This window comes from Oncorhynchus masou, chromosome 18 (genome assembly GCF_036934945.1).
Source record: "Oncorhynchus masou masou isolate Uvic2021 chromosome 18, UVic_Omas_1.1, whole genome shotgun sequence".
Lineage (NCBI taxonomy): Eukaryota > Metazoa > Chordata > Actinopteri > Salmoniformes > Salmonidae > Oncorhynchus > Oncorhynchus masou.
In genome coordinates, this window is record NC_088229.1 from 26,419,432 (window position 1) to 26,438,017 (window position 18,586).

Consider the following 18,586-nt stretch of genomic DNA (forward strand, 5'->3'; position numbering starts at 1 on the left):
CACCTGTATTTGGGGAGTTTCTCCCATTCTCTGCAGATCCTCTCAAGCTCTGTCAGGTTGGATGGGGAGCGTCGCTGCACAACTATTTTCAAGTCTCTCCAGAGATGTTTGATCGGGTTCAAGTCCGGGCTCTGGCTGGGACATGCAGAGACTTGTAGGTTTTCATCAAGGATCTCTCTGTACTTTGCTCCGTTCATCTTTTCCTCGATCATGACTAGTCTTCCTGCCGCTGAAAAACATCCCCACAGCATGATGCTTCCACCACCATGTTTCACCGTAAGGATGATGCCAGGTTTCCTCCAGATGAGACACTTTGCATTCAGGACAAAGAGTTCAATATTGGTTTCATCAGACCAGAGAATCATGTTTCTCATAGTCAGTCCTTTAGGTGCCTTTTTGCAAACTCCAAGCGGGCTGTCATGTGCCTTTTACTGAGGAGTGGCTTCCGTCTGACCACTCTACCATAAAGGCCTGATTTGGTGGAGTGCTGCAGAGATGGGAGAACCTTCCAGAAGGACAACCATTTCCACAGAGGAACTCTGGAACTCTGTCAGTGACCATCCCTTCTCACCCCGATTGCTCACTTTTGCCGGGCGGCCAGCTCGAGGAAGAGTCTTGGTGGTTCCAAACTTCTTCCATTTAAGAATGATGTAGGCCACTGTATTCTTGGGGACCTTCAATGCTGCAGAAATTGTTTTTTTGGTACCCTTGCCCAGATCTGTGCCTCGACACAATCCTGTCTCGGCGCTCTACGGATACTTCCTTCAAACTCATGGCTTGGTTTTTGCTCTGACATGCACTGTCAACTGTGGAACCTTATATAGACAGGTGTTTTCTTTCCAAATCACATCCAATCAATTTTATTTACCACAGGTGGACTCCAATCAAGTTGTACAAACACAAGGATGATCAATGAAAACAGGATGCACCTGAGCTCAATTTCAAGTTTCATAGCAAGGGGTCTGAATACTACATTAAATAACATATTTCTGTTTTATTTGTTTAATACAAACATTTCTACAAACCTGTTTTCAATTTGTCATTATGGGATATTTTGTGTGTAAGTGTGCCCGTGTGGTTGAGGGGGGGGGTATTTTAGAATATCACTCAGTACTTCCTAATGGTGGAGGAAGTCATTCTCTTCTTTTTCTCCTGTGTTCAGGGAAGCCTGGCAGTGTGGCTAAGCTTAAGCAGGTGTGGTCAGTGGGAAGTAGGGGCAGGGCAATGGGCAAAGGGAGCAGGATTCCGGCTTTGGCACCCAGAGCCAGCCGAACCCACACCAGCCGCCTCACCCCAGTCAAACGGTGAACCCACACCCAACCGTCCCTGCCCCAGTCTTCTCACACAAGAGCACCCTAGATTGTCCAAATGCTTGGAATGAGGAAGAACCATGGTACCGTCCCAACAGTATAAAATACATTATTTTACAATCACTGATCTAAAATGACATGATAGGTTTCAATCATATGGTTTTATCCCAACCTATGTAGTCGCCTTATACCAATGGGAGAGGAAATGAGGGAAGAACATTTGTCAGTTTTGGGCTACAGTTTCATGTTGACACCCTTACTAGGGAGGACTGGATTAATCTCCCTTGCAACTGAGTCTGTCAGAACAGGGACCAAAATCTGGCTAAAATCAAAAGGGAGGGATACTGAATGATATTGCAATATATTTATATTAGTATACTACATACTAAGGTATTATAATATAGTAATAATACTATTCTAAGCTGTTTATTGATTACTCCAAATCCAATAACAGCCTGAGTGTAGCTACAACAAGCTTTATGCAGGGCACCTGTTTACATTTCTCTTTATGTCTCTCTGTATGGCTTGTAATCTAATCAAATATGTTTTACATTGATACAGTAGTTGTGTAAATGTCTTTGTTTCTAACTGTAATTTCCGTACTTAGTTATTATATAGCACCTTTTGCTTGTCAATGGAATTTATCATGCTTTTTACATTGTCACACTATTGTTTCAATCTGTTTTTTTTATATATATATTTTGAGTGTTTAGACAATCAACACCAAGCACAGATATTTGGCCTAGCCAAAAAGCCATTTTAAGGTAAAATAGGAATTGTTAATTGCTAATTGAAATAGAAAATAAATGAGAACAAACGTTCTATTTTTTTCTTTAGGAGTAATGTACGTTAGTGGTAATTTTCCCAAACATCTAAGATTTGAGAATGGTCCCACTTGATGAAACCTCTTAAGCACTTAGTTCACTGTAATACTTTCTAGATATGGTAAGATGCACCATTTTATAGGGTTGCATTTTTTCCCATATGTTACTTAACATGCTATTGCATTTCGTATAGGTAGCCTAAATCAGAGGAATTTTATACCAAATGTGTGAATCTTGACCTAAATCTACAAGTCATAATTATCTCCAAGGTACACCCGACATCAGTACAATGTGGACTGGAACTAATATATAGGGTTCACTTAGCAGACGCAGACAATACTATTTTACTGCTTCATATGTTATATGGTGTGTTTCATTGTTATCTGCTGGTCCTTTGCCTTGAGTTACCAATCTTGATCAAATTATCGGACAATTTGACATTTTCTTACATCCCAATCTTTTTGTCTCTTTCAGCTTTTTAATATTTAGGACATGACATAGGTGTATATTACAGGATACTGGTGGCACCTTAATTGGGGAGGACAGGCTTGTGGTAATGGATGGAGCGGAATCAGTGGAATGGTATCAAATATATCAAACACATGGTTTACATGTATTTGATGCCATTCTATTTGCCCCGTTCCAGCCATTATTACAAGCCGTCCTCCTCTCAGCAGCCTCCACTGATGTATATATTTTCCTTGTGGATTTTCAGTACATATCAATCAGTATTGACTGTACATTTTTGATTTACAACCATTCTGTGCAGAGATTGAAACATCTATGTTTGATTAAATAAAGTTAACAGCACTGTATAGATTAATTTGTCTCTTACTCTGGTGAGTTTGTATTTCAAAGACAACTGTTGCAATATTTTACACCAACAATTACAGTATCTGTTATCCACCCAGCAGCCCTCAACTCTTACCCAGCACTCAGACACATTAAAACACTGATATAACAATACATATTTAATGAATCCGTTACAAACATCAACACAAAAACTAGTTGTGACTCTTAAAATGTCATTAAATATTTGTTCTGGAATCTATGGCAAACATTTACCAAATTATATTTTCATGTAACTTTTTAGTTACTAAAACATCCATAATCTCAAAAATCAAAGGCACTAAACTGGCATGAAAAAGGCTTTTCAGTGTTCAATGCTGCCATATATTTACAGTTTGCTGGACAAGTGGTTAATTTTGGATAAACATAAGTCATGTACACTTACTAATTTGGTTTTCCTACCTATTGACATTACAATAAACATTACAAAAGTGAAACATTAAACAGGTCAGTGAGAATGAAAGAATGTCATTCTTTTCACATTGTCTTTGTTAGTTGGATATTTTAGTGTTGGATATTGTGTCCTACTAAGCCTACATACACATTACAATTAACAATTTAACAATATTTGTTGCATAACCTTTGTCACACTGAGCTTTAGCTTGACAATCATGGTGCAGTGTTTTTGGCACAAACCAGCTCCTTATTTTCCACTACACTCCACATCCTGAATAGCTCCTGAGGACTCAATTTATGGACGACGATGAGGTTTTTGAAAAAGCAAGGTTCTCTGTTCATTGGACTCACTCTGCGTTTCATGATACCAAAGGTCCTGAAACCTATGTGCATCTCTGGAGTCAAGTGTAGCTTCTGGAGGCACATTCCCAAAAACACATCATCAATGGGATAGAGCTCCAAGTCCTCTGAAACCACAAACAGTCTATGAGCTAATTGTGAGGACATTAAAAACCCACCACCACCAACATAAGGTGGGTACGGTTTGTCAAACAGCTCTTTGGGGATGTAGTATTTGCTTTGATGGTTTCTGATGGGGATGGCTTTGGATATGGTGTCCCCAACAAATAAGTTCAGCACTTTGCGGTCCTCAGTCTTGAAACCAATAAGTTCCAGTAAGTTCTTTGTATTCACGAAAACGTCATCATCCCCTTTGAATATAAACTTGGCACTGGAGCAGTGAATATCAAACCATTTCAGAAAATTTACCTCTTTCAAGGTGAGGTTGAAAAATGTGTCCATAAAATCCCATTGAAGAATGTCTCCATATATAATGTCCTCATACTCAATCAACTTTTGAAGGTTTGTCGTGTCTTTACGATTTGTAGGGCTTCCTAGAAGAAACAGCGTTTTTATTCTCTTACCATCAATGTCCTGTTCCCTACCCCAGGTATTACGCACGGCCTCTCGCCTATCATGCTGCTCTATAACGGATTTTACAACCATGAGCAAGTGTACGTCTCCATTCCTGCATTTATCCGGGTGATTTATTAACATTGGGAAATACCGACAATGTCTGTGTAGCACAAATTGGTGGAACCTCGGATCCAAACGTCGAAACCAATCATTTTTTCTCACGGCTGAATCTTCACTGCAGTTCATAACGTGTACATCCCAAGTAGCTAGAGTAGCGTTGGACACCTTCACCCGTGGCGCATCCAAATCACCAAGAACAGGCGAGTAGTTTCCTAAACTTCTTTTCAATAGGCCTTTTCCTTTGTAGAAATCACACTCAGGTCCACACCAACCGGCTTCTTCCTGGCGTTTAACCTCCATATCATCCTTGATGCTGTTATCCACAAGCTTGAACTTTTGGATCATCAATAAAGACGCAAAAACTAGAGACAAGCTGAGGAGAGTTTTCAATGCCCTCTTTCTTCTGAAAAAAATATCCATATCTATGGCGCAAAACGTGTAATGAATAAGAACTCCTTAAATTGAATAGGTACCCTTATTGTTAAAGCATCTCATCATTCATTTTGGCTACATCTTAGTGAGTCTATTCACTGTCCCGTGACCAGCTACCTTGAGAGTAGGTAGCTGGACGCCACCATGCTATTTCTTTAGCGTACAAAAAAGAATAATCTATATTTCTTGGAACGTAATCTCTGTTATATAATACAACAAAAAAACGTTATCGATGAGATTGTGGAGTGGTCTTGAAAAGTGACTGTTGCCTACAAGCTTATCCACTTACTCAGTTCCCACTAAGCATGGACCGACTTCTTTTGTACATATTTTTTGGGGGTCCTGTCCAGACCGGCCTTCTTTGTTTGGTATTTTTTTGGTGTGGTTTGGACCAGCCACCGATTGTTGATTTTTGATCCGGTCCGAACCAATCACAGATGTCCATATTTGGTTCAGATTTCGTCCAGTCCGGAAAATATGTATTTTGAACTTTCATTCATAACCTAAAATTAACCTAACTTCGACGTCAGAAAATTTACGTATTTTCACCATTATTTTGTTTACTGGGTTTTTTATCCTCCCCATTACACATATCTGTGACAATATGCAGGTTTCTTATTTCACATCACAGGTGGCTCACCAGACTGCGTCTCAGGTTGGCTCACTCATCTTTTAGGCTTTAAATTAGATTTCTAATAGCATTAGGCCTAGTGGTTAGAGCGTTGGACTAGTAACTGGAAGGTTGCAAGTTCAAATCCCCGAGCTGACAAGGTACAAATCTGTCGTTCTGCCCCTGAAGGCAGTTAACCCACTGTTCCGAGACCGTCATTGAAAATAAGAATTTGTTCTTAACTGACGTGCCTAGTTAAATAAAGGTAAAATTAAAATATAAAAAGTTACTTGGAAAAACTAAGGCTCAGGCTATATTGTCCATTTTATTGCACCTGCTATTTATTTATCAGCCATCAAGCAATACAGTGTATTGTCTTATTATAATGATAATATACTGTATTATATAATAGGTTATTGTGCATTATAATATCACAGCCTACATACAATTGCCCATCAACGTAGCTAAGGAACTAAACGTAAGTCCCTTAGCTACCATCAACGTAGTTTCAGAAAACGTAATTATAAATTATAGGGTACATTTGTTTTGCAATAATCATCCATTAACACAAAAATATATTTATCACACACATACACACAGAGAAAGAGAGATCCACAGGGACAGAATCAGTGTAACTCTAGACGCCCAAGCACAGATGAAAGGGGAAACCGGTGTCTTTGGGCTGTGTGAGGAAATACATGACAAGCTTTTACCACCCCCGTGTGTCGGTTTTGGAAATTGTCAAATGTGTCGTGTTTTTCCACCTCAAACAACGACCTTTATTTATGCCCTGTATAAACATGTATTAAGTGCAGTAAGACACGACACTCAAGTTTTAGTCGAAATAACAAAGGCAAACAGTAAGCTAGTAGGCACCATTGACTGGCATAAGGAATCAAATGTTTCTTGATCAATCAGCATCAAAGAGACCTCGACCTCTGATTGAACTGCACGTGACTTCTAGACGTAGTTACATTTTTCGGAATTCGAGCGCTGTCTCGATTCACCACTCGGACCAGAAAACAACACGGTGTCTTTTTTTTATCAGAACAACGATTTTACCGTTTGCTGACGACCTGTATTTAGAACAAAATTACTATTGGTTGAATTAGCTAGCGACGTCTACAGAAATTTGTGCAAAAGCGACTGTTAACAAGCTTGCAATCCAGTGACTGACATGTAGCTAACTTCCGAAAATGAGGAAGAAACAGGTGAGTTTGTCCGAGTTAGTAGCTAGCAAACGTTAGCTAGTTAACCTCCCACGATATATACTATTATTTAACAGTATTTAGTTAGCAATTAAATTGTCCTACCTAGCAAAAACATATGCTACCTAGCAAGCGATTCAATTGTCCATTGTCTTTGGGAATCCTGATTAGTCCTTCTTTCAGTCTGTTAGCTAGCGGGGCAGTAGTTAGCTAGCTAACTAACTGTTGGTTACCGTAGCCAGCTAAGAAGTGTTCGTTATTTAGCTAGTTAATGTCAGTGCGACTGTTGATTTAACAAAATGTCTGAACTCATTTCAGATGTCGAGTCGAGTTAGCAACTTGAAGCGGCGAAAGGAGAAGTGCGTTGTTCCCTCAAGCGACCGAAACCTCAAGGTGAAGAGTTCAGATAAGGTGAATGTTTTCAGTTCTCGGTTTAGATACGTGTTAAATTATGGCTGGTCCATCGGTGAATCCTTTTAATATTTTGAATAATCTGTTTTGCCTTCAGAGTTCAGTGAAGAGGATGGATGTTAAAAAAATGGAAGACTCAAAAACCGAAATTCCCCTGAATGACTGTATGGTTGGCGGTTGTATGGAGTCAACAACTACTTCTGAGAGGCTCATCTGTGACGGTTATAAATGGGATGAAAAGACACGGTGTGGCGCACCACCAGACATGGATGAATTGTGGGAGGGTAAAGAGAATGGTCTGAGATTTGAGTTGAATTACCGCAGAACAAACGTGTTACCAGAGAATATGGAGGGTGATGAAACTGAAGCGGGTGTTGTGATTGATAAGAGCATCTTCCTTGATGATGATAGCAACCAGGTTCTTCCTGTGGAAAAGTTCTTCGGAAACATGGAAGTTGTACAGGTGAGAGGAGATTTTTACAAGAAGTGATGGGTGAAATAATGGTCTGTTTGGAGTATGTGGCCTAATTTCAAATACTGTTATTTCCATTTGCCTTGTAGGATTGTCCACAGAGATCTGCAGCCTCCTCGACCTTCATCAAGAGGGAGCACCGGAGACGACAGTACTACGCCAAAGAGGACAGTGATGAAGAGGGCTACACTGACATGCAGCAAGAGGACATAAATGGCACTTAGTTTATAGAACTAAATCCTATCAATGGGATGGATTAAAACCTCTGTCCTTTTACTAGCTTAATGGCAGACAAGCCTGGGAAAGTGGATTTGTTCAATGGAACAAGGGTATCAAGTTAACTTTTTGCCAGCATGTACCCCAAAGTTTTTAAATTTGTATTGATATTTAAAAAGCTATTTGCACTAACAAAGTAACTTCTTGCTTTTCAATTATCAGGACCTATAGTGTGTATATATTGTTTAATTGGTACAGGGTAAGCGCTCGTTCTATTTTTATTGAATGTCTTTTACTTTGTTACTGGTTGCCTTGTCAGTATGTATGCACAGTAATCTTTTTATTTTGTTTTTATATTGCGATGTAATAACACGACTGAATGAATGCATCATATAAATCATGTAGTCTTTAGGCAGGTTTCCATTGACCCGGGTTTATTAGACAAAAGCAATGTAGTGACAAAAAAAATGGTGATGTGTAACGGAAACTGCAGATATAGGAAACACTTTCTGAAGACACATAAATTACAACATTTATATCAGTTCGATGGGTGGGATTTTCCTTTCTTCAAACTTTCTTTGTAATAAATGATTGCTGAATACTTTGGCAGGTTCATGGGGAAAGTGTCATGAGCTCCATGCTGCATTTAATTCTAAATGCCTACTGCTTGCAAAATCAATTTCTTCAACTGGTTGGCTGGCAACTTTCACCATTTAGTTATTTCTGATCTGCAGGAGTGTAAATTTCACAGTGGTACGGACAGTGGCGATACGTTGGCACAAAATTAGTCAATTATTGGATTATATCCATTCTGGCTTTCTCGGACTACCTGAGACATGAAACCGATAGGTGGGAGAGAATACAGTCTGTTGCCAGTTTGAGTGCAATTTGCCTAAACGGGTAATGGAAACTCATTCTGATTGGCTGGGCCTGGCTCCCCAGTGGGTAGGCATGGCTGCACACCTGCCCGGTCGTGACTCGAAATGAATTTATTTCAATTGACTGATTTTCCTTATATGAACTGTTACTCAGTATAAAAAAATGAAATTGTTGCATGTTTTATATTTTTCTTCAGTATATTTTCAATGTTGACAAAAATCACTGTAGAAGTTAAACATAGGTAATGTTACACTGCCAATACAAGGAGCAAGTAAACTTTTTTGAATTTTCAATGACCCATGTCTGTATTCCACAAACACATTTACACTTGCCCAAATGAAAGCATAACTTTATCACATTATCTAATGACGCTTACAGGCCATGTAGCTGCAATCAGTTCTCAAGTCAAATTGTATTTGTCAAATGTGCCAAATACAACCGGTGTATTTTCAAACCTTAGTGAAATGCTTACTTACAAGCCCTTAACCAACAATGCGTTGAGAAGTTTTAAGAAAATAAGTGTTAAGTAAAACATAGAAAATAAAAGTTACAAATAATTAAACAGCAGCAGTAAAATAACAATAGCGAGGCTATATACAGGGGGTACCAGTACAGTCAATGTGCGAGGGCAACGGTTAGTCGAGGTGAAAGGGGTCTGGTTGGCCCTTTGCTTGGCTGTTCCAGAGTCTTATGGCTTGGGTGTAGAAGCTGTTAAGAAGCCTTTTGGACCTAGACTTGGCGCTCTGGTACAGCTTTCCGTGCGGTAGCAGAGAGAACAGTCTATGACTAGGGTGGCTGGAGTCTGACAATTTTTAGGGCCTTCCAATGACACTGCCTGGTATTGAGGTCCTGGATGGCAGGAAGCTTGGCCCCAGTGATGTACTGGGCTGTATCCACTACCCTCTGTAGTGCCTTGCGGTCGGAGGCCGAGCAGTTGCCATACCAGGCAGTGATGCAACCAGTCAAGACGCTCTCGATGGTGCAGCTGTAGAACCTTTTGAGGATCTGACGACCCATGCCGAATCTTTTCAATCTCCTGATGGGGAATATGTTTTGTTGTGCCCTCTTCATGACTGTCTTAGTGTGTTTGGACCATGATAGTTTGTTGGTGATGTGGATAACAACCTGCTCCATTACAGCCCTGTCGATGAGAATGGGGGTGTGCTCGGTCCTCCTTTTCCTGTAGTTTACCATCATCTCCTTTGTCTTGATCACGATGAGGGAGAGGTTGTTGTCCTGGCACCACATGGCCAGGTCTCTGACCTCCCTTAGGCTGTGTCATTGTTGTCTGTGATCAGGCCTACCACTGTTGTGTCATCTGCAAACTTGATGATGGTGTTAAGAGTTGTGCCTCGCTATGCAGTCATGAGTGAACAGGGAGTACAGGAGGGGACTGAGCACGCACCCCTGAGGGGCCCCCTGTGTTGAGGATCAGCGAGGCGGATGTGTTGTTACCTACCCTTACCACCTGGGGGTGGCCCGTCAGGTAGTCCAGGATCCAGTTTCAGAGGGAGGTGTTTAGTCCCAGGGTCCTTAGCTTAGTGATGAGCTTTGAGGGCACTATGGTGTTGAATGCTGAGCTGCAGTAAATGAATAGCATTCTCAAATAGGTGTTCCTTTTGTCCAGATGAGAAAGGGCAGTGTTGAGTGCAATAGAGATTGCATCATCTCTGGATCTGTTGGGGTGGTAAGCAAATTGGAGTGGGTCAAGGGTTTCTGGAATAATGTTGTTGATGTGAGCCATGACCAGTCTTTCAAAGCACTTTATGGCTACAGACGTGAGTGCTATGGGTTGGTATTCAATTAGGCATGATATTTTAGTGTTCTTACGGAGAGCGTGATCACACAGTCATCCGGAACAGCTGATGCTCTCATGCATGTTTCAGTGTTACTTTCCTCAAAGTGAGCATAGAAGTAATTTAGCTCGCCTGGTATGCTCGTGTCACTGGGCAGCTCGCGGCTGTGCTTCCCTTTGTAGTCTGTAATAGTTTTCAAGTTCTGACACATCCGACGAGTGTCGGAGCCGATGTAGTACGATTCAATCTTAGTCCTGTATTGACGCTTTGCTCTTACAAGCTTCCGGGTTAGAGTCCCGCTCTTTGAAAGCGGCAGTGCTACCCTTTAGCTCAGTGCGGATGATGCCTGTAATCCATGGCTTCTGGTTGGGGTATGTACGTACGGTCACTGTGGAGACGTCATCGATGCACTTACTGATGAAGCCAGTGACTGATGTGGTGTACTCAATGCCATCGAAAGAATCCCGGGACATATTCCAGTCTGTGCTTGGAAAACAGTCCTGTAGTTTAGCATCCACTTCATCTGACCACTTTCTTATTGACCTAGTCACTGGTGCTTCCTGCTTTAGTTTTTGATTGTAAGCAGGAATCAGGAGGATATAATTATGGTCAGATTTGCCAAATGGAGGGCGGGGGAGAGCTTTGTATACATATCTGTGTGGAGTAAAGGTGGTCTCGTTTTTTCCCCTTCTGGTTGCACATTTAACATGCTGGTAGAAATTATGTAAAATAAATTTAAGTTTCCCTGCATTAAGGTCCCCGGCCTCTAGGAGCTCCACCTCTGGATGAGCGTTTTCCTGTTTGCTTATGGCCGTAAACAGCTCTGCTCTAATAAAATCTGCGTGACTCCAAAACAATATAGTCAAACCTGAGACAACTTTCTTTCAATACTTTATTGGTTCCCCCCACACAATTATCATGGAAACAGTAATGAAATTAGAATATACATCCAAATATAATATGAGAGCACATTAAAAGTATAATACATAATGAAAATGTCCAAACAAATCATTCTCTATGCATTGGAGTGGCAGGGTAGCCTTGTGGTTAGCGTTAGACTAGTAACCGAAAGGTTGCAAGATCCCTGAGCTGACAAGGTACAAATCTGTCATTCTGCCCCTGAACAAGGCAGTTAACCCACTGTTCTTAGGCCGTCATTGAAAATAATAATTTGTTCTTAACTGACTTGCCTAGTTAAATAAAAGGAAAAATAAAAAAAATGGATTAGACAGGTATAATCAATCTGGTAATAGCTCCACCATGACATCTGGGGGGGGGGGGGGTACAACAAAACAGTGTTTTGCATTTTAAATTCAACGGAAAAAGGTAGTGAACGACCAGTTGAAGAACAGTGCGATTATGGCGTCCGAGAAGATTGTACGGTGTGTGCTTCATGTGTTTCAAATTTTAAATAGTTTTACATTCATATTGATCAGGCCACAACCACCAAACGGGCTAAAATTTACCTCAAAGGATGTTGAAGCATGGTACGCACCATTTTGGGGACACGTGTCTTTCAGTACAAACCGTCACACAACGTAGCAAGCATTGAATCACACTGAATGCACCCTGTGCATAGGGATTAGGGGACGATTTGGGATTGGCCCATTGACTACTACCCAATCAGTGGCTCATAATGGAGTGCTTTTTAATATCACTAGCACAAAATGATCAACAAATCAGCTGTTCTGAGAGCAGCAGAAAACAATGTTCCCTGCCCAGAATTACATTTAGTTCAATTTACCAGTAGTTATAAGTCTTGTACTTTATCTGTTTAAGAATAACCAACAAACACTACAAAAGGCATCTTCCCTGAAATGTAAAAAGCATTTTCCCTTTATAATCCTTTTCGTTTGCCCCATTTGTACATGTTTCTTTTATCACACAGCAAGTCATGGGCACTTTTCTTGTGGCATACAATATGCACCAGCTTTAGATTCTCCCGAGTGAACAGCAATTTATAAAAATAGTCCAGGTTTATGTTGCTGCTCTTGCGGTTCTGCAGTGCTTCCACCAGGGCAGGAATGACCGTCCTCTTCTTCTCAATCCTGGGACAGAGATTTCTACAGATTTGATCCATAACTGACAGGACATGCATAACATTCCAATTGATAATTAAGAAAGATTTTTTGTAATACTGTTTCAAACACGATTGTGAGCCTGACATTCTGAATTATATTAATAACCGTTATTCACTAAACCCACCTGTGGTCCAAGTTCCAGGTGCTAAAGAGAATCCTGCTCTCTCGGTTGCCATAGGGGTTGATGGAGTGGAGGGAAATGCATTCATCCTGGTCAAATGCACCCTGAGGAAAGGAGAGGGATGGACACAGGCTATAAAGACAGGATGCTATGGAGCCAAACATGATCTGGAACTGTTGGTAACCATTCACATCTCCATCATGACTGTTGTACATCACATAATTAATTATGTTGTGTTTATGCTTTATTATAGTAAAATCCTGCATGACTAGCCACTTTCAGGTTCATAAATGTTACCTGACAGGAGAACCATCCATCCTTGGTGCATAGTCGATTGAGTTCCTTCTCTGTCCTGTTGAAGTAGCAGCCATTGTACTTGTCAGACTTCAGCTGCATCACCAAGGACTCTGCAGTCTTCTTGTATTCAGCCTTGAGTTTAGGCTTTTGGATTGTTTGAGCATAACTATCCACCTGTGAATAAGCAAACTATAAAAATCAGTCATGAGGAAGTATATTCTTTCCCCTCAGAAAATAGAAGAGCAGATAACAATTTGGAGTAGATTTGTTATAATGAGATACGCCTTGAGAATCACTTCTTGACAGTCCCAACCACTTTCAGTGTCAAACCAAAGCATCAGTAATACAGTTTTACCTCCTTCATGTATCCACGAATCCTGCTCTCACAGTTGTACTTCATGTAGGCCGATTTGGTCTTAAATCTGACATCAATTCCTGAAAGCACAGAAATGAAAGAGTGCAACTTTAAAAAGGCACAGTTTGGTTCAGATAAATATAAAAAGTGTCTTATACTTTGCTCCATCTTGCTTTTGGCTATCACATTGTTTCCTGCAGAATTTCTTTCAATACCAAGATAAAGGACTTTTTACCTTGGAACCAGTCTTCATCATCTTCTCTGTTTTCAGTCTCAGAGCTGTCCTTCAAATGCAGCAGCAGTTCCCCCAAGAGTTTGCGTCTCTTTGGAGACCGCTCGTCAGAGAGAAGCCCCTTAGCCGCATCAATCAGAAGATCTGAGTTCCTGTCGGTGTCCAGCAACCGGCTTATGTCACAGACAACTGGAATAATAAGAAATCATACCTGTTATTTAAATTGATTCACAGAACAACTTTTGTTAGCTACACATCTAAGCCATGGCACCAATGTGACCAACTGGGTTTGAAGCCCAGACAGCCTAACTGGCCAACCTGGACTCCGAGGTAGACGTAACATAGTAAATGTAAATCTGGAACACTCCAAATAGTATGATATGTTGCGTTTCTTATGGTATGTATTAATTTGTGGATGTCCATCATCCATTTCGTATGATACGTTACAAATTAACATTCATATTAATACTGTATGTAACAAATTGCAATTCGTACAATATGTTTCTAATTCCAATTTGTTGTGGCTTATGTTGGCTAGGTGGCTAACGTTAGCTAGGTTAGGGTTAGAATCAAGATGAGTAGTTAGGTTAAAGGGTTAAGGTTAGGGCAGTGTTTCCCAGGACCAAGTTTGGGAAATACTGGGTTTGGGGAAGGTTTAGCTAACATACTAAGTAATTGTAAAGTAGAAGGTAGTCGCAAAGTTGCTAAAGCTGTCCGTGATACTAGATGTTCGCGTTATCCCCCCTACTTTTTGCTTAAGTAACCTTCTGTCTTATGCAACCATACCAAACATATCATACTAATTTGGGTGTCCCGGATTTACATGTACTTTGTTATGTCTAGTCTACGAGACCAGGCTGCACTGGCAAGCATCACTGGCAGGTAAAGTTAAGCTACATATTAGTGAGTGTGGTTAACTGCTCTTCCTACAAGTGAAAGCATGGCTAATCCATCCTTTTCAAATCAATTAACGCAATTATTTGCCTACATAAAGTATTTGAAGTGCATATTTAAATTAGTATTGTTATCATATATCTACCATGCACAGCTACATAAAGTAGGTCTCATCGTTATATTAATGTGCATGCAACCAAGTCTGAGGTGGTTAGTTGGCTAGTTGTTTGTCACAGTTATAATATTTAACTCACATCCGCTCCATCTCTCACCCATGGCAAGAAGGACAAGTTCAGCATTGTCTGGAAGACTTCGGAAATAGTCCTCTGACAATTCCGTTCCATCTTCATACAAGCAAATATGCGAACCGACGAGTGGAACCTATAAGAAAAGGATTCACATAATTTAAACAAAAGAACAATGAAACGGTAACTATCGCCATTTCCTTATTGCAGGTGTTGCTGTTTCGGTTTGGCTGCAGTAGAATGTGCTAAATATTGCTAAACTACTTGGCGAAATCGTACCTGTAGAAGTTTACTCCCCTTTTTGAGAAGCTCTTTCAGACTTGTTGCAGCCACCCCATGTTTTGTAGTTTTATTCAGACTTCTTATTTTGACAAGTTTGTTTTTTCTGAAAAGTCCAAACATCGCGCCTTTTCTTCTATGAAGACCATTGTGCAAAAACATGTAAAGAAAGGACTCATACTGCCAACTACTGGACAGGCTGTAAAATTATCCAATATTCTTCTTCTTCTATGGTATATTGGCGATCACACAATGTAATGTGATTTCCGGATGGAAACAGGATTCCCCCCAAAAACTCTGGTCCCTACACAGGGGAGCCTGGGAGGGTGGGTCTTCCGGCACCAGTACCTGTTGCAAGTCTTCTGATGAAAAATCCTTAAGTCCTGAAAACTTTTCTGCCACAGCCACAATTATGTCCAGTTTCTTACACTTATTTGAGACTTGTGGTGTATAGTTTATAACTGTGGCAATGAATGCAACAAAATCCACCCTTTTAACACAGGGTATCTCTTGTCTGGCAGAAAACATTTACTACAGGCTGTGGTGTATCCACTACTATTTCTTCACTAGCATCACATGTTTTCTCAATTCTTTTAATCGTCTCTGCATAGGATATTCGATTGACAGCTCTAACTTTTTCCATCTCAATCTCGTTCACCCTTAAAGGGAACTTCAGGAACTCAGGATCATGATCCCCACCACAATTGCAACACGGTAGTCCTTCTACACACCGTTCTTCAGTATACTCTGTTCGTCTGCATTGGTGGTTTGGGAACGAAAGCTCTTATGGCTTATCTTACATAACCAAGATTCACATGCGTAGGTATTTCATCTTTATCAAAAAACAACAGGACCAACAGACTTACTTATTTTTCCCCATTCACCCAGCGGTCAGACGCCGGGCACCAATCACACCAGGAATTCTCTTCTTGTATTCAACCTGAACATCCGTTGTCACCCCTGAGATGACTTTGTGCTCTACTCCGAAGTTCAAAACATAAAACTTCTGTTGTCCGGATTCTTCTGAACCCCACTGCAATATTCCTCTGCTCTTCAGAAATATATGTAATCAAAATAAGACCACTCCTGGTCACTCTGAAGGACTCCACTTTTCCAAGCGCATTCTTCACCATTTTCGACACCTCAAATGGATTTCCCACATATGCATCCTTACTCAACAAACGCATCTCAACAAGATGCAATTCAGTATCATTCACACACATATATTCCACTCTAATTTTAGACATTTTCCTTTTTGTTCCAGTTTTTGATACTACTGTTGTCCATTCAGAACATTTGTCTCTTATGCAATTTTCAATTCAAAAGCTTTATTAGCATGAGAAACATACACCATTTATACAAAAGTATGGGGATACCCCTTCAAATGAGGGGATTCGGCTATTTCAGCAACACCCATTGCTGACAGGTGTATAAAATTGAGCACACAGCCATGCAATCTCCATTGGAAGTAGAATGGCAACAAACATTGGCAGTAGAATGGCCTTACTGAAGAACTCAGTGACATTCAATGTGGCACCGTCAAATCAAGCCACCTTCCCAACAAGTCAGTTCATCAAATTTCTGCCCTGCTAGAGCTGCTCTGGTCAACTGTAAGTGCTTTTATTGTGAAGTGTAAACCTCTTAGAGCAACAACAGCTCAGCTGCTAAGTGATAGGCCACACAAGCTCACAGAACGGGACCGCTGAGTGCGTAGCGCGTAGCACAAACTGCCTCTGAAAGCAACATCAGCACAATAACTGTTCGTCGGGAGCTTCATGAAATGTGTTTCCATTGCCAAGCAGCTGCACACAAGCCTAAAATCACCATGCGCAATGCCAAGCGCCGGCTGGTGTGGTGTAAAGCTTGTCGCCATTGGACTCTGGAAAGTGGAAACGCATTCTCTGGAGTGATGAATCAAGCTTTACCGTCTTTACCATCTGGCAAACTATTTTTCATGGTTTGGGCTAGACCTCTTAGTTCCAGTGAAGGCAAATCAAATTGTATTGGTCACATGCACGTGTTTAGCAGATATTATTTCGGGTGTAGCAAAATGCTTGTGTATTGTGTATTTTCTTCCATGAAGACCATTGTGCAGAAACATGCAAAGAAAGGACACGCTACAGCATAGGGTACAATAACATTCTAGACGATTCTGTGCTTCCAACTTTGTGACAACAGCTTGTGGAAGGCCCTTTCTTGTTTCAGAATGACAATGCTCCTGTGCACAAAGAGAAGTCCATATAGAAATGGTTTGTCGAGATCGGTGTGGAAGAACTTGACTGGCCTGCACAGAGCCCTGACCTCAACCCCATCGAACACCTTTGGGAACGCCGACTGCGAGCCAGGCCTAATCACCCAACATCAGTGCCCGACCTCACAATTGCTCGTGGCTGAAAGGAAGCAAGTCCTCACAGCAATCCCAACATCTTGTGGAAAGCCTTCCCAATAGAGTGGAGGCTGTTATGGCGGCAAAGGGGGGGCCAAACTCAATTTTAATGCCCATGAATTTGGAATTAAATGTTCTACGAGAAGGTGTCCACTTACTTTTGTTCATGTAGTGTATGTTTACATTGCCAAAGTAAGTTAAATAGATAATAAACAAATGTGAAATAAACAAACAATCAAAAATGATCAGTCAACATTACACTCACAAAAGTTTCAAAGGAATAGAGACATTTGAAATGTCATATTATTGCTATGTATAGTGCTATAACAATGTACAAATAGTTAAAGTACAAAAGGGAAAATAAATAAACATTAAATACAGTTGTAGAAAAAGGAAGGAAGGGAAGCGCTGCTAAGGTATACAGTCGTGGACAAAAGTTTTGAGAATGACACAAATATTAATTTTCACAAAGTCTGATGCCTCAGTTTGTATGATGGCAATTAGTCCCTCTTTGCCATGCAAATTAACTGAATCCCCCAAAAACATTTCCACTGCATTTCAGCCCTGCCACACGGCTCTGAAGGAAGGTGTTCTTCCTAGCAGCTTTCCAGACAGCATCCCTGTAGAATCTGGCAGTGAAAATGATGATACTGCTTGGTCTTGAATCGTTTTGCTGTTGCTTCTTGCTGAGGCGATGCGCAACATTAATGGTATCACCAACTTTGTTAGTCTCTGCAGGCATAACTTCTTGGCGGATAGCCTCTCGTCACACATCCCCATTCTCCGTCTCTGGCACGCCGTAGAGTCTCAGGCTCTTCTTGTGTATTGTTCCAGATCAGTGAGACGTCTATGGTAGATATTGTTATTCTTTTCCACAACTTCTTTTTTCAACTTCTGCCACTCCTTTTCACGTCCTTGATTTCACCACATGCAAACTCCAGTCTTTTCAAGCCTTTGATAACCAGGGTGTTCGCGCCTACCATTTTCTCAATGGCGTCAGACCTGGAGTTGATGAGTAAGGAGAAGGTAGCCACAATGTCAGAGTTCATGTTGGGTTTTTTGGAGGGTGGAGGTTTGCGCAGAGTAACCGGTAAATCTCACCGTCCAGGTTTGGCCGGTGTAGGCTTCACTGTAAATTAGAATTTGTTCTTGACTGACTTGCCTAGTTAAATAAAGGTTCAATAAAAAATAAAACTACTTTCAGTGAGCATTAATCCCATGTCCCTGTGCTAGAGTAGTGACTCAAACTAGCTTTGGC

The 18,586-nt window shown here is 40.8% G+C and overlaps 4 protein-coding genes across 7 annotated transcripts in view; 2 read left to right on the forward strand and 2 right to left on the reverse strand.

Moving 5' to 3' along the window:
- Positions 1-2,957, forward strand: part of cep104 (centrosomal protein 104) — a 41,055-nt gene extending 38,098 nt beyond the window's left edge. For both annotated transcript variants that reach the window (XM_064922742.1, XM_064922741.1), the window contains exon 22: positions 1,163-2,957. In XM_064922742.1, coding sequence (XP_064778814.1) covers positions 1,163-1,308 — 146 coding nt within the window. In that variant the 3' untranslated portion in view covers positions 1,309-2,957. The remainder of the gene's footprint in view (positions 1-1,162) is intronic.
- Positions 2,958-3,120: 163 nt separating this feature from the next.
- b3gnt7l (UDP-GlcNAc:betaGal beta-1,3-N-acetylglucosaminyltransferase 7, like) lies at positions 3,121-5,677 on the reverse strand. Its single transcript, XM_064922745.1, has one exon. The coding sequence runs from the start codon at positions 4,832-4,834 to the stop codon at positions 3,593-3,595; it is 1,242 nt and encodes a 413-aa protein (XP_064778817.1). The 5' UTR covers positions 4,835-5,677; the 3' UTR covers positions 3,121-3,592.
- A 732-nt stretch (positions 5,678-6,409) lies between these two features.
- LOC135504314 (uncharacterized) lies at positions 6,410-8,935 on the forward strand. 2 transcript variants are annotated; one of them, XM_064922747.1, is made up of 4 exons: positions 6,410-6,667; positions 6,983-7,057; positions 7,173-7,538; positions 7,637-8,935. In XM_064922747.1, the coding sequence occupies exons 1-4, from the start codon at positions 6,653-6,655 to the stop codon at positions 7,769-7,771; spliced, it is 591 nt and encodes a 196-aa protein (XP_064778819.1). In that variant the 5' UTR covers positions 6,410-6,652; the 3' UTR covers positions 7,772-8,935. The 2 variants fall into 2 exon arrangements, with proteins under 2 accessions (XP_064778819.1, XP_064778818.1); XM_064922746.1 differs by having other exon boundaries at positions 6,412-6,667; positions 6,983-7,075.
- A 2,381-nt stretch (positions 8,936-11,316) lies between these two features.
- LOC135504315 (DNA fragmentation factor subunit beta-like) lies at positions 11,317-15,111 on the reverse strand. Of its 2 annotated transcripts, none has more exons than XM_064922750.1 (7): positions 14,943-15,111; positions 14,691-14,799; positions 13,528-13,713; positions 13,293-13,372; positions 12,938-13,111; positions 12,644-12,744; positions 11,317-12,486 (listed from the first exon to the last, which is right to left on the reverse strand). In XM_064922750.1, the coding sequence occupies exons 1-7, from the start codon at positions 15,102-15,104 to the stop codon at positions 12,276-12,278; spliced, it is 1,023 nt and encodes a 340-aa protein (XP_064778822.1). In that variant the 5' UTR covers positions 15,105-15,111; the 3' UTR covers positions 11,317-12,275. The 2 variants fall into 2 exon arrangements, with proteins under 2 accessions (XP_064778822.1, XP_064778820.1); XM_064922748.1 differs by having other exon boundaries at positions 14,673-14,799; positions 14,943-15,110.
- Positions 15,112-18,586: the final 3,475 nt, after the last annotated feature.